At 41.7% G+C, this 26,248-nt stretch overlaps 1 protein-coding gene across 4 annotated transcripts in view; it reads right to left on the minus strand.

Annotated features, from left to right (window-relative positions):
- Window positions 1–229: 229 nt before the first annotated feature.
- Window positions 230–26,248, minus strand: part of FCHSD2 (FCH and double SH3 domains 2) — a 121,235-nt gene continuing 95,216 nt past the window's right edge. For all 4 annotated transcript variants that reach the window (XM_030264090.4, XM_030264099.4, XM_041713807.2 and 1 more), the window contains 10 exons: window positions 19,589–19,705; window positions 18,806–18,910; window positions 9,295–9,456; window positions 6,402–6,536; window positions 6,013–6,096; window positions 5,711–5,888; window positions 4,850–5,070; window positions 3,769–3,898; window positions 3,537–3,619; window positions 230–2,534 (listed from right to left, as the gene is read on the minus strand). In XM_030264090.4, coding sequence (XP_030119950.3) covers window positions 2,451–2,534; window positions 3,537–3,619; window positions 3,769–3,898; window positions 4,850–5,070; window positions 5,711–5,888; window positions 6,013–6,096; window positions 6,402–6,536; window positions 9,295–9,456; window positions 18,806–18,910; window positions 19,589–19,705 — 1,299 coding nt within the window. In that variant the 3' untranslated portion in view covers window positions 230–2,450. The remainder of the gene's footprint in view (window positions 2,535–3,536; window positions 3,620–3,768; window positions 3,899–4,849; window positions 5,071–5,710; window positions 5,889–6,012; window positions 6,097–6,401; window positions 6,537–9,294; window positions 9,457–18,805; window positions 18,911–19,588; window positions 19,706–26,248) is intronic.

Raw genomic sequence — 26,248 nt, forward strand, 5'->3', positions numbered from 1 at the left:
ACTGGAGCTTTTTTGCCGGCTCTTCGTTTTTTGGCAATGTTTTGTTCTTTGTATAAACGCCCCCTCCAAAAGATGTTTAAAGCTGACTTTAAAGGATGTCCTTTTCCCGAAGCACAAGATTCAAATTTCTGTGTAAAAGCACCAAGTTCCTCTCAAGAAAATGCTGATTTTTATCCCTGGGTTTTTCCTCAAAACACCCCCCTACCCAAATCTCCCAGGGCACCAGGGATTTAATTCCACTTTTTTATTATTCAACTTTTTATACATAATAAATACAAACTTTTTACAGCCAATATAAAGAAAGCATTTGCACTGATGCTTTCAGGGTGTACTGAGCTGTACACGATGCGACGGCCGATACATGCCCTGTATGAAGAAATCATAGTTAAAAAGGAGGCATCTTTTTACAACTTTTCTTCCTTTTTCTTTTTTTTTCTTTTTTTTCACTTTTGTTTTTTAAATAAAATTAGCAGCTCTTACAGAAAATATTTTAAAATACAACTAAAGAGACTTTTAAATAAAAATTTTCTGGATTTTTGAAAGTCCAAGTGTGAAGGACACAGACAAACTGGCCAAAAGAATTGAACATGAACATTATGGCAAAAACTTGGTTTTCTTCTGAGTTGTAAAGATCTCAAAATATTTGCAAACAGTTAAATTTTTTTTTTAAAACTTTTCTTTTTAAACTTAAGAATAAGTTTGATAAACACATAAAAAGACCTCAAACAGATCAACAGGACAAGAGGTGCAAAAGAAGGAATAAAATATGGAAAAGACTTCATTGGACAGTCAGTGATTCCACAACTGATCCATGAATTGTTGCCCTTAGACAGCCCCACTCTTGGTTAAGGATCCCACTGGGAAAGGAGACTGGCAAACACTGAATGTCTCGGAAACCCAGCCTGCATTGGGATTTCCAAGTATGTGCAAAGTTTATGATAAAATCTTGTTAGATGAGTCGTTGGATTTTTCTTGTAAATGCAGCCTCAAAAAATAGCCCTTGTTAGTAAACTAAAGGTTGAAAACTTACTGGCTTTGAGAGAAAACCCATGAAGACACAAGAGAACCCACAAACAGCTCCGAACCCAACCTCGGGATGCCTTTGATCTGAAGTTTTCATCTGATGGAGAATGCTGACAATATTTTAGTCAGTACCCAAAGAAAAACCTGCTTTCATCCAGTTTTTCCCTCTCCTCCAACCATTCCGCTCCACATTCAACTTCAGAATATTCTTTGCCCTTTTCTCTCAAAAAAAAAAAAAAGAAATCCAAGCTCCCTTTTCAGAGCTCTCTGAGGGAAATGTGAAACTTTTTTCCTTTCAGTTTCTTCCCTGAGAGGAATTGGGCACATCTTGGGCACGAAGGCGGTGTGAAGGCAGAACCCAGAGCTGCTCTTGGCTCCCTGGCTTTGGCTGGTTAATGAGATTGGGGTGGAAAAAGGCTACAGGGCCATCCAATGCAACAACTAAATGCATGTAAATACTCTAAATGGAACTGCTAACTCTAGAATTCAGGTGGTTTGATGACAAAGATACACTGCTAACATTGGATAATAAAGTACACAGCAATAATTGGGATAAGAGTGACCCAAATGCTTTAAAAAAATAAAACAAACCCAACAAAAAAACTAAAATCCCCAAAATCTGCTAAGAAAAAAAAAAAAAAAAAAAAAAAAGAAAAGAAAAAGCAGCTCAATTTCCAGATCTAGACAAAAATCTCACTTGCTTTTTTGCTTTTCTACCCGTTGGTTTCTTCTGTGGAACAAAATGTTGCTGCTGGTTCAGCACCTCTGTGTTAGATCCTCCATGAGTAAATGCACTGAGTAAACACAAAAATCCAAAGGCAGAATGTTCAGCTGTGAATCACTGAGAAGGGGAGCACCCATGGAATGAACACTTCTGCTTCTCCAGGAGATCATTTTCCCATCTCTTCCTTTCTGCAGGGGGATTCAAGAGGAGCCAGCCTCTCCTTTAGACTTCTTTTTCTGTTCCCTTTTTCATTCTTCTGATGAATACCTGGTCAGGCAGGTGATGCTACTGGAAGGATCCACAATCTTTAACACATTCCTATGGCAACAGTAATATACTGTACTAATGCACAGGAGCAAAGGATGCTAAGACTAAGCTGCATGAATGGGGCTCTTTCTTTGTCTCCACATCAAAATGGAGCATCTCCAGCCAAGAAAAAAAGCCAATCTTGGCCTGTCTTGGTTTGTGCTAAGAGAATAAGAATGATGTAGAGAAATCCAAACAAACAAACAAACAAAAAAACACAAAAGGCACAAAATATTCATGACTGTGGGAAGGAATCCGCCAGGTCACTGCCACATAAAATCCTCCCTATCGCTCGCTCTAGTCCAAGTCTTCATCATGCAAAGGTGCCTAAAAACGAGATTGACCAAAAGCTGTATTTGGCCTTGATTGTAGCACTAATAATTAGCCAGTCCCCTCGTTACACCAGAGTGATTTCCACGTCCTCGATCTTCTCCGTGGGTCGGCGGTGGTGCTGTGTCGGGGGGGGTGGAGCTGCTCGCACCTGCAACATTCAGAACCAGCCTGTGACTACCCCAAAATGGCCAAATTCCACCAGAAACCTTTGACATTTCCTGCACAGAGCTCCAGGCTCACCCCTCAAGATGATGCAAACAAACAGAGTGTGTGTCCAGCTGGATGCAGCTCCAGTGCTCCTCAATTCAGTCATCAGGGATTTTCCTTACGACCCGTCCCAGATTCCCTCCAGGTGCAATCCCAGATTTATTCCAAGGATAAGCCAGGATGGAAACCTGGGCAAGGCTCATCACATACTGAATCTGATGGTGCCTGGAATTTCTGTGGAGTGGAGACTACCAGGATGTTTTGCTGCACCTGATGACTCACTGATACTTCATCAATCACTGACCTCAACAATACACCCCCAAAATGTGATCTATTTTCACACTCTGCCACATCGCTCCTGACAGAGATCACCTTTAGTGCCAACAGGGTTTTTAGGATATCATTTCAGAATACACTAGACTTGCTCTGGAAAACACGAACTGTGGAGCAATCCTGCACCAAACTGCCCAATACTACCTCAATATTCAGAATATATTATTTGAATATCCAAAAATGCTCTTTTTTCTGCAACCTCATTCACTGAGAAAGCCAGGAAAAGACAAATGTTATGTTTTAGTATGATTTGGTTTAGGGCTTTGAAAACCCCAAAACTTGATTTCAAAGTTAATCGCAGGAGATGGATTTTGTCAAGTTCTAAGTTATTTAATTATTCCCTTCCTTTTCTGGCAAATGTCCTTTTTCTAGGCAGCAAAGACAACACAAAACCCTCATCATTAGGAATCGTGAATCCAAACCCCTCAAACCAAAGGGGGTGGAAGTAAATAGAATCCCAAAGATGCTGGAAACTGCTGGAAAGCAGGAACTGTATAAACCACAGGACTGACCTCTTCTGGCATTTACCCCCCACCTCTTTTTCAGCGCTGTTTAGGGGCTGTTTCTCTTTGAACATCAATAAAAACCACAGGATTTGCTGGTCACTTACAGGCCGCAGTTTGCCATAGGAACTTTCCAGAGGAATTCGTGGAGGTTGGGAGAATCCAGGGGACTCTGAACCAAAGCTGTTTTCTGAGGGAATAAGCAACACCCTGTTACAAAGAAGCCCCTCAGTATTGCTGAATTTATGTTGTAAAAAATGCTCTTTTTTTCTTTTTTTGCCCTCACTCTGAAAGGCTTCTAAATGAAGCCTTTCCACAAAATGTTTGCAAATTTCTCACCGTTCGTCGACGGAGACCTGGGGAAAAACTGGGATCCTCTTTTATCCGGGCTGGGATAGGGACTGGTGGGAGGCTGGTCGTACAGAGGCAGTGGTGGCAGGGAGTTGTTGGCCTTTGGAGTAGGGGACACCTGTGCCAAAAAGAGGGAGAGGCTGCAGCAAATCCTCCACAGTACATTTAACACACACACAGAGCAGTTTTCCAACCCATCCCTAATCCAGTAAGTTCCCTCCGGCAGAAAAGCATCTGGCAGGAAAGTTTGGGAAGAAAAGCCAAAGTATCCAACAGGGATTCAATGTTTTAAAATCACAGGTTTCCACTGAAGAAAAAATTTCAGCCTCTCCATGTAATTCAGAGAGGATTTCTGAAGGTTATTAAAAACAAAAAGGTTGCTCAGCCAAGTGGGATTCACACAGAAGTGTGGGATCATGAGCTTTATCCCCACCCCAAATGCATTTAAATGTTCATTTTAGTGGTCTTCCTAAATCAAGGAATAAAAATACTGAAAAATCCTGTTGTAGAAAACATGGAAGTGCAGTTTCTATCTTCGAACTCCACATTGGAATGTGTCTGATTTTCTAATACTATATAAGGATTACAGAACTACACTGTAGAAATTAGGAGATTTCTGCAAAAATTACTGTAATCCAAAACTTGGCAGTATCCTGCCCCTCAAAATTGAGAGGATACAGAACAGATTTAAGTATGAAAACACTAAATTAGGGCTGAAAGAGCCTGTAATTCTCTTTTTGCCAGGTTGTGTCTGACATCTCAGTCTCTCATAAATTAATGACAGGAAGTAAACTGTGAATTTTCTCCTTTGATTGCTTTCTATCCAAATATCTGCCTTCATTCACAAATTTGCAAAACTACATCAGTTGAAAATTATTAAGATGGGTAAGAAACTAAAATGCAAGCACTGAGGGCTTGGGTTGGTTATTTTTCTTAAATTGGTTCTGATTGTTTTTACTTAAATAGCTTCTGATTTTTTTTTTTCTTAAACTGGTTTCAATTTGTTTTTCCCCTGAAGAAGTGACAGAACTTTGCGAATAATAAACCAAGCTAACACCTCTTTGCATACCTGGTTATCCCCAATCCACTGAGTCTCTCCATTCTCTGAGGCCGTGAGCTCTTCAACCAACACTGAGGGGAAGACCCCGACGCGGCCGTTGAATTCTCCTTCCCAAAAGCCATCATCATCCTGGTTTTCCTTGTTCAGGATACGGATGATGGCTCCCTCTGGGAAGGACAGCTCATCATCTGTCTGCCCCTCATAATCATAAAGTGCTTTTACAAAACAGACTGCAAAATGGAAAAGGAAAAACCCAATGAGCTAAGGAAAAAATGTAAGTATATACCAAGTTTGATAGCTGGAGCTGGTAATTTTGAAGTTCTTTTAAAGATTCTGTTATTGATGAGCCAGATTATTCCAGTTTTCCTTAAATTTAATCTCAGCTGTATGAGGTAAGGAGGTGAATTGTGCAGAATTAATATGAGAGAGATAATTACTGAGATAATTACTGGAAATGGCAGTGTTCAGATACAGGTCAATCTCTCTCTGCAACACCCTGAAAGGAGGTTGTGGCCAGGTGGGGCCTTTTCTCCCAGGAAACCAGAGATAAAGCAAGAGAAAACGGCCTCAAATTGCGCTAGGGGAGGCTCAGGTTGGATGTTAGGGAAAATTTCTTCCCTGGAATAGTGATTAAAACATTGGAACAGGCTGGGAAATGGTAGAGTTCCCATGCCTGGAAGGATTAAAAAATGAGTAGACTTTGCAATATGGTGGGATTTGGTCAAGAGTTGGATTTCATTATCTTGGAGGTCTTTTCTACCCTTAATGATTCTGTGATTCCATGAAATCTGGGAAAATCTCCCACACTTGATGTCCAGAGTGTTTCCAAGAGCCAGCTCGATATCCTAGGTATTTTTAAGTGGGATTTACCATTGGAGTCTCCGTTGAGGCTGCCTGGCACCAGGTCGGCCTCCGTGGAGTTGTTGGAGGTGTGGGATCGAGAGTCCAGCGCAGCCAGGGACTGGAGCATACTCAGGAGGCTGCTGGAGGTTGGGAATTGCAGGTACTTCTCTGGCACATATCCCACCTGTCCCACCTTGTTCCGTGCCTGTGAACCAACAACAGGAGCATTCTCTGCTTGGGAGCACTGCTCTGGAGAGAATCCCAGCATTCCCTCTCATCCCAACTTCTATCCTGAAAGAGTTCATGGAAACAAGCCCAGAAAATGATACCTTTACCCAGTCTTCCATATCTCCATCTTCAATGACCTCCAACACCTCATGTTCTTCTATGGTCAGCTCATCCGGCTGGGAAGCCTGGAATGTAGGACAGGAAGGATGGAAAAGAAAAGTGGCTTTCAGGGCAAGGCATGGGCAGTGGAGAGAACATTCTGATCTAGACTTTCATTAGAAGCGATGTTTGTTAAAAAACTGCAAGCTTTAACATGATTTAAAACATCCCACTGAAGGTTTTGCCATTCACAAAAGCCCTTCTCCCTGAGACCCTCCCTGAATCTCACCCTACCAAAAAAGCAAAGCTCAAGCTCCCAAAGGCACATTTATTATTTGTTCTTATATAATTGATTTTTCTAATCAACCAAAAAAAAAAAAAAATCACTAACCTTATAGGAATAAACAACTTTGCAGGTGAGAGGGTAATTTCTGAGAGTACCAGAAGGACTAGAACTGCTGTCATCAAAAACATCCATGCTGTCTTCAAACTCTTCACCTTCCTCCTTTTCTGTATCAGCATTGACCTGGTAAAACAAATTCCAGCTGGCATTACAGCAGCTGCTAAAAATTGGTGAAAAAATAACAATAAAAATGAGCTGGTCAATATTTTCCAGTGTGTGTTTTTTATGACTTATTGTTATGGAAAGTAACTCAGCTTTGTTCAAGCACAAGCACCTGGACTTTAAAAAGTACTGCATAAGATTTTGGAAGCTCCAGCTGTACTGCTGGACAGTTATAAAATAAATTTTTCACATAATCTGTGACTAAAGTACTTTGGAGATGTCATTGCAATTGCACAAAAACCAGTTTATTAGAAAAAAGGGAATTTATGCTACCGAAAGATTAATGTACCTGTGACCATGAGTTATAAAATAAATCTGCAGTGGAAATATTTGAAGTTTAAAAAAATAAACTCGTAAATCAACTTTCTAGCTGGTGTATTCCACACAGCAGATTTGCTGCAGTTTATTACAAAAATTCTTAAGAGACAGAAGATTTGTAAAAACTTGCTATAAAAGTTTAAATAAAACCTGAAGTCAATGTGCTGGAAAAATACAAGTTGGGGTACGACTGCCAGGAGCTGTGTTTTGGCCTCGTGCCTAGGTTATGTTTTGAATAAATAACTTTATTTCGTGTGAAAAATGATGAATGATTCTGTGAAAACAGCTCTGTGAATCAAAGGCAACACTGTTATGTAAAGCCATCTTCCCTGTGTTTATTTCTATTAATTTGGAAGTGAATTTGGTGCTGCCCCAGAAAAGTGAGAGACTGATAAAAGAAAAAAAAGTTAAGCCAAGCCTACAAATTCCCACTGCAGTGGGAATTTGTAGGCTCTAGGCCTGGACTAGAAGAGCACAAAGCTTCATCACGTTCTGACATAATTAGTTTTTATGTTGCTATTTCCAAACCAAATCCTTGCAGTTCTGGTGATTTTTTTTCTTCCTCACTAACTCTCAGTCAAGAGCAGCTCTCCTCTATCTATCCTTTGGTGTGTTCATGGATTTTGGGATAACCAAAAAATTGTCCCACACTTGGGCAATGCTTTGGGAGATCAGCAACCAACCACAAATTGTGGCAAATTTGAGGTTTCCTCTCCTGTTTCTCTGCCTTTTGCTGTGCATGGTCCCAGCAGCCAGGGCTGACATCCAGCTGGGATATCATGGAAATCAGCAAATCATGTCTAGAAGGTTTGGGCAACATCTGCTCCTGCTTTTCTAGCACGAGGAGGAGAACCATGCCTTCATTTTCAGTGTGTGGGCTGCTCTTAACTCCTCGGCTGGAATCATTTGGGAAGCAGGCATGGAGAGGGAAAACAGGAAACTGAGAGGTTTGCTTGACACAGCTCATCCTTCTGCAGGGTCTGGGATGGAAGATGGCATCAGCAAGGAATCAATGTATGGGACAGACACACTAAAAGGTGTGGGACAGGCAGCGAACACAGAAAGAAATGCAAGGGAAGTGATCAGAAAAGTGGGTTATATAAATTTAAAAAATGGTGCATATATATATATATATATATATATATATATATATATATATATATATAAAATAAAACAAATAAATTTATATTTTTATACAAATCTATCTTGTTTTCTTGCACATATACACGGATGGGTCCTGTCCTGTTCGCTGGGAGCAGAGCTCAACTTCCTCAGCTGTCCCCTCCTGTCAGGAGTTGTGCAGAGCAACAAGATCCCCCCTGAGCCTCCTTTTCTCCAGGCTGAGCCCCTTTCCCAGCTCCCTCAGACCCTCCAGGTGGTCCAGCCCCTTCCCCAGCTCTCTAAACACTGCCCACTCTTCCAGGCTGCAGTGAAAGTGCTGCTTGTTACAAACTGCAGTAATTCCTCTAAATTTTGGCATAGTTTTGGTCCCAGCTCTAAGAATTCCATCTCTGGGCTGTCCTGTCTGGCCTGCCAAGGTCAACAGAGCCTTTTTTAAATACAGGAGCCTACGTAAGTGTAAAAGGGGAAAACGAGACTCAGAGCTGAACCTCCCAGGCTGTGGCACCCCCTGGGACCAGCACAGAGGCCTCAGCTCCAGGGCCAACTGTGCCATGTCTGGGGGCACTGGGAATGGGGAATTGGGAGCAGCCCAACAGGCACAGAGGGAAGTTAAAGGAGGTGGAGTACAAAAAGAAATTGAATAAAATCACTGTTTAACACAGCTATGCCACAAATCCTCATCTATCGTGACCGGAGAAGATCTGAAGTGAAACTCAGCATGGGAATTCCTTTGGGATTTTGGCAGGCTGACACTTGGATCTCCACACTCAAAGAGCTCAAGATAACATTATTAATGAAACTTCAAAGAAACATAGGCCTTGGACACTGCCAGGAATCCACAGCTTCTCTGGGCACCCTGTGCCAGGGCTCCCCACCCTCACAGCCAGGAGCTCCTTCCCAATATCCCATCCACCCCTGCCCTCTGGCAGTGGGAGCCATTCCCTGTGTCCTGTCCCTCCATGCCTTGTCCCCAGTCCCTCTCCAGCTTTCCTGGAGCCCCTTTAGCCCCTGGAGGGGGCTCTGAGCTCTCCCTGGATCCTTCTCCTCTCCAGGTGAGCACCCCCAGCTCTCCCAGCCTGGCTCCAGCCCTGGAGCAGCTCTGGGGCCTCCTCTGGAACTGCTGCATCCCACACAAAGTCAGGAGCAGCCCCTGGAGAGATCCCACAACCTGTGGAGATGTTTCCCCCTGGGAATCCGAGATCCCCAGCCCTGGGGATGTGTTTCCCCTGGGAATCTGAGACCCCCAGCCCTGGGCGATGTTCCCCCCTGGAACCCGTACCAGGTGCGCGGAGCCGTTGTTGGTGACCGAGGGCAGGCTGGCCCAGCGCTCGTTCTCCAGCTCCTCCATCACCTGGTTCATGGCACTCTTCAGCCACGTGTCCACGGACACCCCGATCTGCTTCAACAGCTCCAGCCTCGCTTCTGCCTTCAGCTTGATGATCTGGGAACGCAAACACACACAGAGCTCAGAGTTCCTCAGGCTCCCACCTTGCCCCATGGATCTTCTGACCATCCAGGGAGCTCCTGAAGCTGCTCCCTGTGGAAATGAGCCCCACTCCTCATTTCCTTGCTGCAGGAATGTGGTGTGAGCCAAGACACAGGCAGTGGTTTTCTGGAGGCCCAGCCAGTCTCACCAGTTGGAGTTTATTAAAGCAACACCTCTGAGTTTACGCTCAGTCCCAGCTCACACCCTTAAGCAGTTCAGTGTAACTTTAAAGTCCAACGACCCCAGTGCTTCCCAAGGTTTTTAAAATTAGGAATATCCACAGTGCAGACCCTTCCAGGTGGTGACTAAGCTGCATGTGAAACACAAATAAACCTGACAAGATACACACACACACACACACACACACACACACACACCAACCCACCAACTCCCAAGTGAGGCTGTTTTCCACCAGCATGTGCCAGAGATCACAGGAAACTCATTTGTTATAGAAGCACAATATGTTAATAATCCCCAAATTAAGTAAATATTGCACTCCAACAAACAATTTCAGGATTTTTGTCTTCAGAACAGCATGAAAATGGAGATTTTCTGACAGCTGGGTTCACTTCAGCATCCTGGCACGCTGGCTGGCTGATGGAGCCAAAGGATTTAACAAATTCATGGCAAAATACCACTCAGATCCAAATTAGTTCACAATCTAAACAGGAGGCATGGGAAGAGCAGTGTGAAGAAATTCAGGATTTCAGCAAGAGCAGATCTGCATCAAGAAGCAGAAGGCAAACCCAGGGATAAAACTGAGGGTATTTTTGTCCAGATCAGCCCTCTCAACACCCCCTTGCTGCCATTGCTCATCAGAGGAACAAAAATCAAGTGATTTCTGAAAAATCCTTCAGTCAGACACTGATGGAGGCAGCAACAGAAACCCACTGAACCAGCCTGGAATTCTTCCCACGTTCCCTTTCACAGCACTGGTCATTTTTAGCAAGTAGGAAAGTTTCATCTCCTTTCTCTCCCTTCCAGCCCTTCCCACAGGCATCTGAAGCACCTCACTGCAGCATCCCTGACACACCAAGCACTCAGCAGCACTGGGAATCCAATCAAAACCAGCAAAAACAGGTGAGTTCAGGCAAAAATTAGAGGGAAATTCCCTTTCCAGTAGTGGCTGAAGCACAGCAGACTATGCAGAATATGTGTACAGTGAAATCAAATGCCAGTGGGTGTCAGGTAGGTGTTTATCTCTTACACAAATCCTTACACCATACAAAATTTTGTGTTGAGCTGAAGTGATACAGGTATTTTTCTCAGTTTTGACTTGCTGCTGCACTTACAGAATCAGAGAATCATATCTTTCTACTGAGAAAATAAATCAGAAAAGAAATGACTACTAACTTTATTAAGCTGAACTCCTAAAAATGTCTCCATTTTCACTTAATTTGTGAGGGTAACTTTAAACCTGTCTCAATCAAACCACTTTTTAGAGACATTATTTTAAATTCTGTGTAGAAGAAATGTGATTTTTAAGGAGTAGGTCAGTTCTAAGAGGAAAATTTATGATGTCAGGTGGCTACAGCTGTGTGCACACGCTCTGCCCTGTAATCAGGGATGGAGAAAGGAGGATGGGACAACTTTGAGAGGTGATTCCCATGGGAAAAGCCAAAGCCACTGAGCCACTTCTTCATGCAACGGGTCTCCAGGTGAATGATTAACATTAAATAGTGTTCAGAGAGCTGAGAAAAGGAGGAAACATTCAGTACATTAATGTGCACCCCTTATCTCCTGTTCCTAAGCACCCAAGATTTTCAACAAACCCACTCCAACCTTGCAGCTGCACAGGGCAGGGAGAATAACCTTGTCAAAGGCAACTAATTCACAGAATCCCAGAATGTTTTGGGTTGGAAGACCTTAAAATCATCCAGTGCCACCCCCTGCCATGGGCAGAGACACCTTCTGCTATCCCAGGCTGCTCCAAGCCCCATCCAGCCTGGCTGGATATATATATATATATATATATATATATATATATATAAATGTAGATACTTACTTGTGGAGTGAAGTAGCTCTCCCCTAACTTGTCTTTACATCCTGACACCCATTTATGAGCACTTTCCCTGTGCCTCCACCTAGGAATTGCTCAGCCCAGTTGCTTTGCTGTTTACCTCATTATGCAATTTCCAATTAGGCTGAGTTGTGCTACAGCAATAAACATTGGCCCAAGCTGCTACAAACATCTGCAGTTGCTGTTAGTCCTTCCTCTACTGTAGTTTGTTTGTACAAATTGTGAGCTAAAATAAACAAGCTGCTCCAAAATCCTTGAGTGTACTTGACAAGAGGTTTTAATTCAATATATCCAGCAAATCCAGTGGAGTTCCCCCTCCCTGTTTACACCCAGGAGCTTTAACAGTAAACAAATGTTTGTTCTAAACCACAAATGTTTTGAGTTTCATTCCATTGCAGACAAGCCACAAAAGCACCAGAAGCATTAGGTCAGGCCTGCACTTGAAAGTTATTTACAAGCTAAAATTATATTTTTACCTAAATAATTATGCTGGTAGACCAGAGTTAACAGCTTCCTACCTGTAGGAAAAATACAAATTAAATACTACTCAGGAGTAAAACTTTATTCTGCTTCTCACACAGGATCAGCTACACATTTAAACATGGTTTAGTGGTGGCCTTGCCAGTGCTGGGTTGGTCTTGATGATCTTGGAGTGCCCTTCCAACCCCAATGACTCTGTGACTCTGTAAAGATACAAACATTTCATTCAAGCATCACTCCATCTGACTGAGCTGGGGTTGATGCTTTAATTATGCCAGAATAAAATGTTAAGTAAGAAGGAAACAGGGCAATAGTGGTGATTTCACCACATTGTGTCATAAACTTTTCTCCAAGTCTTGTTCCCTTGAAAGATCATCACATTAAAAACTAAACAAGGCTTTAACCCTGGTTTTCTCTGCCTCCCACCGGAGTCCCCAGGGACACTCGTGCTGTGCCCCCTGACAGAGTGACCACCACTGACAGACTCAAAAATATCTTCAAAATCAAGTGACCCCTGGCACTCCCAGCAACTCTGAGCATCTCCAGGAAGGCAGCTGAGCTTCCAAAGCCCAGGAATGCTGGAACCCAGCGCTGGCTCTGAAATCTGGGTGCTGCCCAAATTTCATTGTTAGGAAATCTCACTGCAGGACAAACATTTTCCTGTGTAACAGTGAAATTGCTGTTTACAGTCACCAATTACTGGTTAATAGCTGAGGACTGGGGTATTTTTACACTGATTAAAAAGCCATCAACCACCCACAAAATGTACAAACTCTTCTGGGGGGTTCCTGCTCCTCTAAACTGTTCTTTCTGCTGGGAGGATCTAAGAAGATGAAAGGAAAAACCACCCAAGTTTTAGAAAATATAAACACCGTTATCTATTCCTCACATACCTGACGTTGCTCCACATGGGAGATGCAATAGTTTTGTTTATTTACTGTTCCAGTCTTAATTAAGCAATGGTTTTTTGACCCACAGCTTACTCAAGATGAAGATACACAACTGTTCTGCAAGGCATGGAAATGAAAGCCAGCAGGCACATTACAGAGCTGTTCACATTCCCAGGAGAGAAAAGGGCTGGAAAGAAACTCAGAGTTCCTTCACATCCCACAGATCCTCAAATCCAAGTCCTCCAAAGCCATTTACAAAGGTGTTAGAGTAAAAACCACACAGAAATGCAGGAAATGTTGCCCCTTCAATATTCTGGTTTAGGTTTTTTTAAAGTCAGTTTTAAATGGATTTTCCTGAAAGCAGAGTTGCTTTACCTGCCATGGCTTTTCAAGGTGCAGAACAAACTCTGTGCCATGCCCAGATTTTTTTTTTCCTCCTGAAGAATTCAGGATTATTTCTTTTACACAGAAGTTGCACTTAGGAGCTTGGTCAGATCATCTTAAATAGGATAAAATCAGATTAAATTAGGATTATGAGGAGACCCAAACCATCTTCTCTGAGAATGTTTAATTCAACTGCAGTATTTTTTCAGTGGCAGGAAACAAAATCATACAGGAACTATTTAGGGTGGAAAACCCCTCTAAGATCATGGAGTCCAACTTCCAAGGCCACCACTGACCATGTCCCCAAGTGGCTGGACACTCTCATTTGGAAAATTCTTTTAGCCAGGAAGAAATCTATGTGGAGAGATTCTACCAAAACATTCTGGAAAGCCATTAGCTTTATTTCTGTCCCCACTTAGAAACACTTTTTGTTGAAATTCTAGACTTTTCAATTGAAAAATATATTAAAATGAAACAGCATTAAAATGAAATCATTCTCTTCAGGAAAAGTTAAATTTTAGGCCACTAGAATTATGATACAGTGACTATAAATCAATTTGATTTATAATTAAGTCTTGGAATGCCCTAAACTTCTCAAAACCCAAAGTGAGTCTTATTCCATGCAGTTTAGTTTTAAATCACAGCCTGCAGTGTTAAAGTAGGGATGTATAAGGAAATAAACCAAAAAAAATCAGCTTGCACTGCCTTGCTGGGGTTTGGGGTGAGAAACCCAAAACTGGTGCAAAACCACCCCAACCAAAAAGATAAATCCTGTCCAACACACCTCACCTAAATCTGAATCCTTTTTCTGCACCAGGTGGGGAATTAGCTTATAAATTACATTTTCCACCACAACACTGAGTGAGTTTCTTTTCTAAGTGGGAGGCTGGGCTGGAGGTTTGTACAGCTATTCCAGGAGTTAATTTATATGCTAAATAATCTGAAATCCAACGTGAAGCAAGCAGGAAATGAGGCACTGGCACACCTAATACCTCTTCCAAGGGAATTCCAAGGTTAAGGAAACAGAGGGGAAGCTATTCCTGGAGCAGAATCCACCCGCACAGTTCCAGCCCAAGTGGCAGATGGGGTTTTCCCAAGCTTAAGGCACATAAAGCATTAAAGATCCCTAAGTATTGAAGTTGTAGGGTTTAAGAAGTGGCTCTCAAGCTGTTGGGAATGGACATTACCCAACTTCTGTAAGGAAATATGTGTCTGTAATACGAATGTATGCAAACATTTATTATCATGTTTCTCTGAGGTCCTGGGGTGAACACTGGTTCCTCATAGAGTGAAAAATGTAATGGACATTTCAGAGCCAAAACAGTCAGTAAGACTGAGGCACAGGCTGGATTAAACACCCCAAAGCCCATCACCTAGAAAATCACCCACCATGAAAAAAGTCATTCTCCTCCCCACTAAACTGCTTTTCACCAAGAGAGTTTGAAATTCCTGCTCTATGGATGTCACTAGGATTTTTCCAGGCCAGTCCTCAATATGCTGACCTGAAAAGACCAACAGCTCCTACACATCTCCTGCAGGGAAGGCACCTGGCTCCCTGCACTGCTCTCCCAGCCTTTGCTTCCAGAGCTCAACCAGAGATGGCAGTGAGGGGCATTTTACAAATTCTCCTTTTTGGATTAGGAGCCTTATTCCCTGGAAGTGCTCCAGGCCAGGTTGGACAGGCCTTGGAGCAATCTGGCCTAGTGGAAGGTGTCCCTGCCCATGGCAGGGGTTGGGACTAAATTATCCTGAAGGTCCCTTCCCTCCCAAACCATGCTGTGATCCCATTTCATTTATTTTCCTGAAGCATATGGAATTTGCTTTGTTCCCACTGTGACACAACCAGCAATAAATATCCACAGCCAAATACAAGGAGAGGGAGAAATCAGCCCCTCAAGCACAATTAAAAATGGCCCTACACCTCTGAGCTGATCAAACAGAGCAAACAGCACCGCAGTGAGCCTTAACCAGATCTAATCAGGTACAAACACTCTCTGGAGAGCTGTAGGTATCCTGATGAGGAGACAAAATACATCCCCCTGTAATTAAGTGGGAATAGATTTAATTGCTGTGGAGGCCCAAAAACCTGAGAGCAAATGGGAAACCGCTCCCACTATCCTGGAGAAGAATCTTGTCAGCCCTAGGACAACTGCACTGCCTGGGGAGAGCCCAGCTGGAGCCTCTGGTGGGAGTGAGGAAAAAGGAGATGAGAAGAAATCTCTGCTGGCACTGCTGAGGCACCTCCAGTCCTGGGGGCAGCTTCAGGATCTTCAGGACAAGAAGGACATGGAGGGGCTGGAGGGTGTGCAGAGAAGGGAACAGAGCTGGGAATGGGCTGGAGAATTCCTGAGGGAGCTGGGAAGGGGCTCAGCCTGGAGAAAAGGAGGCTCAGGGGGGACCTTGTGGCTCTGCACAACCCTTGACAGGAGGGGACAGCCAGGGGCAGTTGGGTTCTGCCCCAGTAAATTCCTGTCTGCAGTCATTGAAAGATAAAAGGATTCAGGCAGTGGGAAAATGGAAAGCTCAATTCCTTCCTTCCTTCCTGCTGTTACAGAAATCAAAGCTGAAATCACAGAAGTTCTACTTCAATTACCTGAATTGGGTGAGTGAGTACAGAGGAGTTTCAAGAATGGTTTATTTTCACAAATAATCAGTTTTCAGTTTCAATTCCCAAACTTTTAATTGATCTCCTTTACAGCTGATGCCTGAATTGTGCCACTTTCAAATTGAAGGAACACCTCATGCTCTCAGGGCTTGTCTATCAAAGTGGTTCAATGCTGCTGGGACAAGAATAGAAACCCTCTGGATCTAAACTCCACTGTGAGTCATTAACTACAGTCAATTTTACTTCTTTGCCAGCGCCAGAGGTATTATCACTCAAGATCTAACATTATTTTAACATTTCCTTTTAAAAGAAGCAATCAAACAAACAAACAAAAAAACACCCAACCCTACTTTAACAAACCCCGTATTTTCCAATTTTAACATAAAAATGTGTGTTCTGGTTATCAGTTACAGTCACATCTGCCACGTATCACCTGCACAGCAGCACTCTGCTGGAAATCCTAATTTTTCCCTGACTCTAATCAAGGAGTTTGCTCCCTGAAAACATCACAAGGAAAAACAGCTGTTATCCCAGGTAGAAAAAGATCAGAGATAACCCACTGAGCTGTTGATGTGCCAATCTGAGGCTTTATATCCATCTTGCAGAAGGCAAAAAAAAAGGGATTCTCTAATATTTCCTGATCCTGAGCACATTTTTACTCAATTCCTTTGCTGTACTTTCAAATTACACCCGTTTCCACATCCCTGTACTTGTTAAATACAGTTATTCATATGGAACAGCTCCTCAGCTCCTCCCAGGGCTTAGATTTCCCTGGAATCAGGGTGTCCAAGGAAGAGGACAATGAGATGAGCACTCCTATGCCCACCCTGGGCAAAATAAATACACCCTGGAAAAAATAAAACCTTTACCAATAAAATCCTCTCTAACCAAACCAGAAAGAATTAATCCCAACGTGTTTGTGAAGTTGTCTTCCCGCTTCAGGAATGATGAGAATAGAAAAAAATTGAGAAAGTGGATTTGCAAAGGAAAATAAATGAGTCAAGAAACCAAAATGGGATAGAACAGGCACAAAAATTTCCATAAAAATCACAAGCATTTCAAGAGAGAAATAAAATAAAAATCAAATTTCTGTGTCATCCTCACACACCTTCAGAGGTGAAACCAGAACAAAATCCACAGCCTCCCTACAGCCTAAATAACTTTTTGCACAAATACCACTCCCCAACCCCACCCTCAGTAATTCCAACTCAATCAGGTGCACTTAAATATGCAGGAATGTTTGGTTTTCACACACTGCAAGCAATTATAATTGCATTCCCAGAGAACAGGTTTTAGCTCCAAGCTTGGGTTGTCCTTCTCTAGGATTTTATGTGTGCAAAAATCCCTTGTCTGATTTGTGGTCTTGAGCTCAGTCTCAGAGGAGTGGAGACCAACAAAGAAAAAGCCATTCCCAAGTGGAAATAAAATCTCCCTGAATTCACTTATTAGTTTATCCAAAAGAAATAAACAATGCTACACTATAAACAGCTTTGGTGGCAATAAGAAAAGTCCACAAAGTGGTTTCCACACCTTCCCAAAAGCTCAGGGATAACTTTATGTCTTTAAAATACGCAGCAGAAGAGAAAGAATTTGACAAAAATCTCCCAATCACTGAGTTTCACCCTCGGGTACTTGGCACTGGCACCATATTCCCCTGTACAACAGGGCACATGTTAAATGTTAGGAAGATAAGGAATGGTTTAACCCCAACACACTGGGAAACCAGGAAAATACACTATTTGTATTAGTTAAAACACATGTCTTGAAGAAAATAATATATAAAACTTCCACTTCTTGGCACTTTCCCTCTCTCCTAAGTCACATAAGTTCCAGACTGATCTAATTTGCACTTTTCATAATATTTTGCTGCAAGAACTTTCTCTTTGGCAACTTCTTATCCTGATTTTATTTCCTGCTGCTGCTTTTATCCTTGCAGACTTAATAATTAATTATTTATGTATATACAAAGTATTTTGGAGTCTGGTCTGTTGGAAATAATTTACTCAAAACAGGTCTTTAAACCACTTTCTGTAAGAATTAGGTTTTAAAAGCACATATTCTGCATTTGCTTAAAAAAAAAGGAGCCTGATAGTTCTCCTGCCAGGAGGAGGAATAAGCTTGCTCTGTATTTTCTAACCCCTTCACCTGTAAATCACATTCCTAACGACATCAGGTACTCTGAGGTATGAGAAGCACTTCGCTGAAGCAATTAGGTTCCTTCTACAGCTTTAATTAAGCAACCTACTCACCCAAAACCCAGCAGATCAGATCCTGCTGTCTGCAGAGGGGTTTTTCAGTCAGTGGCCATGAAAACAGCTCACTTTGACCAGCCCAACACTGGCAGCCAGATAAGAAGTTCAGTTTTTCAGGAGTCTCAACCTACAACAGGTCTCAAAAAGCTCAGTAACCCTTTTAAAAGCACCTCACAGTAAAATTAGAGATATAAAGATTATTTCCAATGTTTCCCCATCAACAGTCAGATTTAGTTTGTGTATCAAAAACCCCTCCAACAGCACATGGCAATTGCTTCTAGAACCTAAAAATATGAAAGCAGAGATAACACCACCATTTTCTGGTATTAATTCCTTCAAGCAAAAGGAAATTAGTAAAAACAATGAGATTGTTTTTCAATCTGTTTCAGATAAAGCCCCTAAATATAGAGATTCTTGACCTCTGACTGAGAAAAATGCAGTAAGAGGACTCACTCTTCATCAGGAGGTGTTTCTAATATCACTCTTCTGATCTGGACTTTCCTGAAGTTCATTCAGTGATTTGACAAATACCAAATGAAGAAAAGAAAAAAAAAATCTTAAAATTCCCTGGGTTTTGATGCTAAAAATACACATTTCCACTAACCAAGTGAAGTTGTAACAAAGGTCTACCTGTGGGAAGGAAGTGAAAATGCCAAAAGAATTTCCTTTTTACCTCAGCCTTGCGAATGCTCTCCCTGGCTTCATCTATTTTCTGCTCCAGCTCCGCTCGGGTTTGCTCAGACATCACGGGCCCATGGCACTCCAGCTCTTCCAGGGTCTGCCAGGAACAAGGAAACACACCACAGGTGCAGAAGATGCCAAAGACAGGTATTTGTGACAATCAGTTACTGCCTGGATGCTGGGGTTGGCTGACAAAGGTCCATCCCAGGAAAGAAAAGGTGATGACTCTAACGCTTTGGCCATTCCCTGTGTCAACCTCTTGTCCCAAGTCCCTCTCCAGCTGTCTTGAAGTCCCTTTAGGCACTGGAAGGGGCACTGTGGTCTCCCTGGAGCCTTTCCAGAGATGTCAGAGCATTCTGGATGTTGTTTTTCTCCAGCTGATGCTGTGCTCAGGGGTTGGAATTGTATGGATGACCAGGAAACTGGGCAAGGTGAAAGCACAGCAGACTCCTTCATGGCTGGATTTTTTGGGGGAAGAGCAAGAAGTTTTGTCTTTATTCTCCCTCCTAAAAGACACATTCAACACATTCCAAAACCCAGCTGCCTGATGCCCAAACACAGCCCTTGGCTCTTCAGAGCTGAGCCACAGCCACAGAAATAAATTTATCAATTCACATCTAATTTTACCTCTTTGCATTAGATTTAACAGCCAATTCCTCATGGATTTTCCTGGTGTGGAACAGACTTTTGACACCCATGTGAAGGAAGGCCCCAGGTGAGTCCCTGGTGCTGGCAGCTGCTGCTGTCCCAAGGGATGTGTTTTTCCCAGACCTACCCTCTGGCTGTGCACGATGTTCTTGTGCTCGCGGGCCACCCGCGTTGCCCATTTCCGCGCCTCCTTGTTCAAGCTGTGCTCCTCGGTTGTTCCCGTCTCCGATTCCAGCTGGCGGCTCTGCAACGGGCAACAAGGATGAGGCAGGATGGCCCAGACCCCGGGCTACCTCTGTGCTTGCCTACAGGGTAACTCGGTGTTACATTTATCAGCCTGGAGTCTTGTTTCTTACAAAACAAGGAAGGCGTGACAAGAACCTCCTGGTGAACTTTGGGATGGGACCACGTTGTGGGAAGGCAACTACAAAGCCAAAAGTTCACAAGAATTCAATTCCTAAAGTAAAAAGGCATTATAGGAAGCAAAGATCATGGAATCATGGAATGGTTTGGGATGGAAGGGACTTTAAAAGCCTATCCAGCCCCACGCCTGCCATGGGCAGGGACACCTTCCCCTGTCCCAAGATGCTCCAAGTCCTGTCCAACCTGGCCTTGGACACTGCCAGGGATGGAGCAGCCACAGCTTCTCTGGGCACCCTGTACCAGGGCCTGCCCACCCTCATGGGGAACAATTCCTTCCTAAAGATGAAAGTTTTAGTGTGACCAAGGGGCTCATTCTTTGTAAATTGTGATCAAACCACAAAGCCATCAAATATTTTAGCACAGCACAGCAGTTTCTGTCCAAAAAGGTTTGTGTCTGCAAAACAGAGACTGAAATTACCAATCACATTTTTGATATTGTTCTATCTTACTCCTGCTTTTGTTGTGTCGATGACAAAAAGTAAAATTGTCCCACTCAAGAAGTTCCAACTAAAGCAAGATGAAATAGTACTCTGCTGTCTACAGGCTGAACAGAATAGGAACATTTCCCAGCACAGAATTACTGAAATAATTCCCAATCTTTCTATCATTTCCATTTGTAACAGAGTCACAGAACCATCTTCAGTCTCTGAAGATATCCAAAAGCCACCTGGATACAGTCCCGCAGAACCAGCTCTGGGCCAGACAAACTCCAGAGATCCCTTCCAACCTCCACTAGTCCCTACGACTTTTTTTTTCCTGATCTAGTCACTGCAATCCACAACCCCTCTGCATGCCTTTTAACCACAAGTCCTGACATAATCCTGCCCAGCCTTTGAGATCAACCAAAAACAAAATCCCTTATAAACTGACTCAAGAAGAGAGAATATGCACAGAGATACTGTAGTGTGAAAGAAATGCCTGTGTCACAAATTTCTCACTCTGTGTGGCTCAAATGACACCATTTTTCTTCATCAGGTGCAGTTTGAAACTAGAGAAAAAGCCCAGAAGGATGAAAAGGCTGTTTAGGCAGGAGAAATCCAAGGTTAGCCATCAGGAAAGGGTAAGAGAGGAGAAAGACATGGAATTATTTTCATGGTAGCTGGGAAGCCTCCAGCTGTTGCAGAAGAAGAGATGCTGTTATCAGGTATTTTAGCACGATAGTGGAATGATTTGTGTCGAGGAAGGATGAGAGTTTAATCATCTACACCAGCATTTGGCACAGACTGGGGTAAAACCAAGAGACATCAGGAAGCAAACTGAAGTCATTCTGAAAACAAGATTTTTCTGGCCTTTATATTACACTGTCCTCATGGAAGACACAAAAATACTAACTTTGGTTGACAGACTGTCAGGGGATATAATTGAAAAAGAAGCAAAATTGGTTCAGCTCATTATTTCTTCAGTGAAGTTCTTTGCCAAAACTGAACCCGGTCTTTATTCTGAGTGTCTGAAATGCCAGCCAGAGTTCTTTTCCAAGCACAGGAAATTGTCAGGCAAGGTGTGGAGCAGCTCAGAAGAGGAAGAGGAGAGGTACAGGCACAGGGCCAGCACTGGGATGATCAGGTAGGAAGGTGAAGCTTCAGGTGAGGATCTCTTCACCTATCCCCTCAATTTAATTAGTAAATTGGCTTTTATTGAGGTGTATCTAAAGAATCATATTCATTCATTACTGACTTCTTTCATTACAAACTTCTTTCATTACCTCTGTTAAGCTATCCCATTGTAAACCTGAAGAAGACAACACATGGATTTATTTAGGCACATCCAATCCTTAAGATAACATTTCACCTCAGTTTTTTCCCAGTTCATCACACAGCTTCTTCCACAGCCTCCACCTGAGGCTAAACCTGAGCAGAATCTTTGACATTCCCTCTTCCCTATCAAACATCTGAGAGTGAAAACAGTCCATAACATATTTTCAGTGCTCCTACTGCTCTTGTTCCTACTCAGCAGCTCATTTTCATATGGAAAGAATCCTGACTTTTCAGTCACTTGATAATCTTCTCCATTACCCCAAGGTGACTTTGGTTTTAGTATATTTATCAAAAGCACTTGACCAGAAAAATGAATATGCACTTTGTGGTCACTCTTTAAGGTCTACTAAAAAAAAAATGGAATTTTGTAGGATCAGACTTTTATTAGTTATTTATGAAGCAGTATTGCACCCAGGCAGAACTCACCTTCCTTAAAGGTCTAAAAATAAAACAAAATAAAACCGTGGCAATGAAAAGCCTTAATTCTGTAGCCTCCGGGAAAGACAGACTGGACAGGAACCAGAAAGAAAATGAAAACCCAGCTGCCATAAAAATAGGTGAGAAGAAAGGAGCTAAACCAGATTTATCTGCTGTGGACATTAAAGTCCAAATTGCAGGGAAGAAGGTAGAGGAACTGAAGGGTCTGATCCTGATTTCTTCCATGAAGCTGAAGTGTTTTCAGGCCTGGAATGCCTCAATTTAACCTTTTCCAAAAAGAGAGGGAAACCAAACCCACTCTGCGTGGCCAAGGAATGAAGGGAGAGCTAAAAAACCTGAGCTAAACATAGATGGACACTCTGCTGTTCCCTCAGGGCTTGGGTTACAACAAAAACAGCGTTTAGTGCTAAAAATTCCATCAGTAAACCAAACACAAAGTTCTGGATGGCTCCAGGCAGCTAAAGAGCTTAGGGGCAGCAATGCTTCTTCTTAAATTAACAAAAGCATTCAGGCTGCAGCCAAATGTCACTTCTTCGTTTTGGGCTGAAATGTTGGTGCAGGTGCAGGATTTGCTTCCCAACAGGCCAAATTCAGCCTATATTCTTATTTATCTGGTTATATCCGGATGCAGATGGCACAGTGCTGTCTTGAAAGCAAAAAAAAAACCAGCTCTTGAGCCTCAAAGTTCCTTATTTTTGTGGCTGAAGCCTAAAAATGTTCACTTCCAGCAAGGCAAAAGGCAGGGAACATTTATTGCATGCAAAGCACCGACAGAAAACACAGCTAAAAACCAGGCATTTCTTTTAAAAGGAGGTGAAAACAAGAAGTTTCCATGCCAATGCTGCAGAGCAAGGCTCTGGGGAGGAGGAAGGAACACACATGACATTTTTCACACAACTCACTGCTAAACTCAGCAGTTCTGAGAAAACTGTGAGCCAACTTAGGGGCTCCTTTCAGTCTCTTATTGCTGAATTAATTTATTTTTAATTAAGCCAAGAGTGAGCTGGGGCTGACTCATATTTCACTCAATTTCCAACATTTCAAACTGGACACTCTTCATCTTTAAAAATTCAGGGTTTTTTTGCATAAAGGGGATTTTTTTTTCCACCCTCAGAATAAAAAAAAAATACTTAAATCCACTATTATTATTATCACATATATGTTACAATAAGGCTAAATCCAAATCAACCTATCATTGCTGCTTTATACAACTACATGCTACTTTTTAAACTAACAAATTTATAATATATAATTAATACTAGACAATATTATATAAATTAATACATTGATGAGGAGGCTGCAGAAGAAAAGGAACTGGGATGGGCAGGGATGTTCTGTTTGTTTTGGTTTTTTGGGTTTTGATTTGGGTTTTGGGGTTTTTTTGTTTCAGTTTGTTTTTGTTTTGGAAGTCTAGAATCTTAAAAGTATTGATTTTTATTAAATATCACTGATCAACAAAGCTTTGTTATTCCTAGGCCTTGGTGTTTCTGTATTAAGAAATTTTGTTGCATACAAGAGATGAAAAGCACAACCCTTTTATTAAAATAAATTTTAATCTTATTTATTTTAAAGTTTTTTTTTTGTTCTCATTGAAATTAATCTTGAAATTAGAGTGCAGAGTATTTTTTTTCATTTACTTCTATTCTCACCCTCATAATTATCCTCATTTGCCTCAGCCCTCACAGCAGCTGCATTCCCAGCCAATTTTTCAAAAAATCTATTAGAATTAGAAATATGGAAAAATTGCCCTCATTAGGTAACCAAAGGCAAAAAAAAAGATACTTTTAAAATGACGTTTGACCCAGAAAAATTAATTTTGTGTCTATTTTCAATGCAGTATAAACAAATTTGTAGTTCTAAAGTGGCCACTTCTTTCAAGTGCAACTTTTGCTCTTTGATTTTAATTGTTAGAAAATACAGAGAGTTTTGCTTGAATTTTGTTTCCTGACTGCTAAAAGCCAAAGAATTCTGTGTGCTCTCTAAATTAAAATTAGGTGGTGAAAATTAAAATAAATCCATTAGGTGGGGAACCAATTTCAGCTCATTATACTTAAGAGAAAATCAGAAGTAATCCTCACATTCAACCTAAATTAAATTCCCAGCAGACCCTAAACCTTCCTTTTTCTTCACTATCAACCTCAAATATAAATATCAGATCTCTGATCTACTTTTGAGTACAAATGGGGTGAGAGGGATTAAATAAATTCAGTTTTAGACAGGCACAAGATGGGTAAAGTCACAGAAGGAAGGCAGAGCTTTGCCCACTCACACCCACTGATCATCTCTTTACCGGAATAGCTGTAATTCTCATCAAAAAGAATTCCTAAAACTGAATAAAATTAAATAATTACTCATTTGTAATATATATTTAGCCTCAAAAAGGTTATACTTAGAACCAGTCTGTTCCAGTATTAAAAGGCTGATCAAATTAAATAACTTTAATATTTTTTTTTAGGTTTAACTTCAAGAAAGTTGTACTTAAACCTAGTCTGTTATGGTATTAAATATATAGACCACAGTAAATATAGAAATATGGGCCCTTTTTATGCAACTTGTATAAAATTCCTCCACAGAAGATGCTGAGAAATTCCAAGATGTTCTTCTGAGAGTGAAGGAAAATTTGTTTTTATTTTCACAATCTACCCATAAAACAGCCAAGTTACACAGGGGAAAACTGCAAAACTTTCCACGGAACTTCCTGAGGTGTATTTGTGCAAATTAAGAGAGGGGAAAATAAGATTATTTTCATGTCAAGAAGCTGTGGGAGAAATCAGCTGGGACACAGCTTGTCCTCATGTTCGCTGAGGAAACAGTGAATAAAAAAACAGGAAAAATACCCCAAAAATGAAACGTCAGCTTTTCAGGACTCTTCTCCTCCCGTTCCAGGGACACTTTTGTGTCACCTGCCTCCTTTTCTCATGTGATAACCCTGGGATCAAGGAAAAAGCAGCTTTCCCAAGCAGGAAACTGAGAAAAGCTGCCCAATTTCCTTTCCCTTCTGCCCTGTTCTCGTGGCTTATCTGTGAGCACAGGGCAGCCCTTTCCACAGGATTTCTGTGGAATTCATCAATATCCCTTTCCTTGTGGGAGGATGGGGCATGATTAAATTGGAGTATCACAGCAGCTTCTGTGGAAGATGTGCTGACTGGAATTCCTTGGCAGGATAAAGGTGTTTTAAAAGATTCTTTTCCATTCTCTGCTTTGCTGTCTATAAATCCATGTTGGGAATTCATTTTTGGAGAGGATTAAAGTTTGCTAGGAACTTATAATCAATCATTTCTTTCTGAGTATTTTTAAGACAAACCATTTCTTCAAGGGTAAGTGGTTAGTTTCAGGGATTTTTCAGAAAACTTTATTTTTTAAAATTAAGAATTTATGTCCATCAAAATGAACCAAGACAATGAAATCATCTAGGTAATTTAGTAACATGAACAATTGATTAAATTCCAGCTCAAACCATTTTTTTTTAGATAAAGGAAAATACCTGATTGATGTAAAACATTTTGAAGTGGTTTTCTCTTGGTGGGCACTCAAAAGTTGCCTAGAGCAACTGGGAGTTTTGGGATCAAAACTCCTGGAAGTTGATGGAAAATTGTTTCATTCCTTCCTTTCTTAGGAACAGACCCTTTTGCAGGCTCTGACTGTGCATGTTTGGATCATTTTGGAAACAAACTGGGCTGTCTCTGACTCAATAATTACATAGAAATCCTGGTAATAAAACAGAAGTTTGGCATGAACCATGGAAAAGTAGAATTTCCACCAGAATTCAGATCTCTCCATTCAGAGCTCCATATCCATATTGTTTACAGCATTCTTCCTGCCTACAGCCTTCACAACTCCATTCCAGTAATATTTAAATACTCTGAATTTTGAGCCCAGTCCCAGTGGATCTGCCCAAAGAGAGCCCACAACTTGTTCTTGGAAAAGGTTCATATTAAACTTGTGATGAGATGTATTTATGACTCTACTTTTTTCTTTCAGTCTTTGGTGTGAAAATTATCATGCACAACCCACAGAAATTAAAAACCAACTGAGAAACCTCTGCAAAACATCTAGAAACAGAACATGTGGCAAAAGAATGCTTGGTTAATTGTTCTCCTGCAATTAAAATGTTGCTCCATCAATTAGAAAACATCCAATTTCTGACCAATTGAAAAGCCTGAGCAAGAGCC

The sequence above is a fragment of the Taeniopygia guttata genome, chromosome 1, assembly GCF_048771995.1.
Source record: "Taeniopygia guttata chromosome 1, bTaeGut7.mat, whole genome shotgun sequence".
Classification (NCBI taxonomy): domain Eukaryota; kingdom Metazoa; phylum Chordata; class Aves; order Passeriformes; family Estrildidae; genus Taeniopygia; species Taeniopygia guttata.